The sequence below is a fragment of the Poecilia reticulata genome, linkage group LG11, assembly GCF_000633615.1.
Source record: "Poecilia reticulata strain Guanapo linkage group LG11, Guppy_female_1.0+MT, whole genome shotgun sequence".
Classification (NCBI taxonomy): domain Eukaryota; kingdom Metazoa; phylum Chordata; class Actinopteri; order Cyprinodontiformes; family Poeciliidae; genus Poecilia; species Poecilia reticulata.
The window spans coordinates 27,944,874-27,945,762 of NC_024341.1; the positions used below are offsets into that span (position 1 = coordinate 27,944,874).

The 889-nt window shown below is 51.5% G+C and overlaps 1 protein-coding gene across 5 annotated transcripts in view; it reads right to left on the bottom strand.

Annotated features, from left to right (window-relative positions):
- angpt1 (angiopoietin 1) overlaps window positions 1-889 on the bottom strand; it is a 20,268-nt gene that overhangs the window by 3,011 nt on the left and 16,368 nt on the right. For 2 of the 5 annotated variants that reach the window (XM_017307311.1, XM_017307308.1), the window contains exons 8-9: window positions 639-769; window positions 63-225 (exon numbers count right to left, since the gene is read on the bottom strand). In XM_017307311.1, the coding sequence (XP_017162800.1) occupies window positions 65-225; window positions 639-769 (292 nt within the window). In that variant the 3' untranslated portion in view covers window positions 63-64. Of the gene's footprint in view, window positions 1-51; window positions 226-638; window positions 770-889 lie in introns of all 5 variants that reach the window. The other 3 variants (XM_017307310.1, XM_017307309.1, XM_008422961.2) reach the window with 2 other exon arrangements.

Below are 889 nucleotides of genomic sequence, written 5' to 3' on the forward strand. Positions count from 1 at the left end.
CATGGCGTCATCATGGCGTCATCATGGCGTCATCATGGTGTCATCATGGCGCCATCATGGCGGCTCAGAAGTCCAGCGGGCGGGTCATCATGGCGGTGCCGCGCAGCGAGTAGCTGGGTCCTCTGAAGTGATGCCACTTGATGCCGCTGAGCTTCCCGACGTGCTGCCCGCGGCCGAAGTACATCCCGTTGAGGTTGGACGGGCCGCAGGCATCGAACCACCAGCCTGGGGCCACGGGAGACACGCAGCTCATGAGCCACAGCTCCATTCTGAGCCTGGATTTCTATGGAGCTACACTGGTGCCATAAAGAAAAAATTATACTGGAAACAAAAAAAGATTTAAAACTGTAAAAAAAACGTTTTTTTCTCTTTGTTTCAAAATATGTTTTGGCTCCAATGTAGCTCCTTAGATTTCCTTGGGATCTGTCCATCCAGGACGGGAAAGGAAAACTGACCTAATCAGATTCAGGTCCAGAATGTTTCACTGATGAGTGGAAAAAATCTGCCTGTACTTTTCATCAACATTCCAGAATTATTGGTTAAAACAGATTCATGTGTATTTTATTTAACTAAAGTTTAGCATGAATCCGCGCCGACGTTTTGCAGTGCAGCTGCGCAGCGCGGATGTTTGGACTCACCGCCCGTCAGCATCACGGCGCACTGGCAGGAGCAGCTGTCGTTGTCCTGGTCCTTGGTGCTGAAATCGGCTCCGTGGATCACCAGGCTGCTCTGCTTCCCGGCCGTCCCACTGTGGCTCTTCAGGAACAGCCTGGAAAGCACCAAACGCTCACAGCCAGAGGCAGAACGGAGGAACAAAACGGAACAAAACGGAGGAACGGAGGAGCAAAACGGACAACCGGAGGAACAAAACGGAACAAAACGGAGGAAC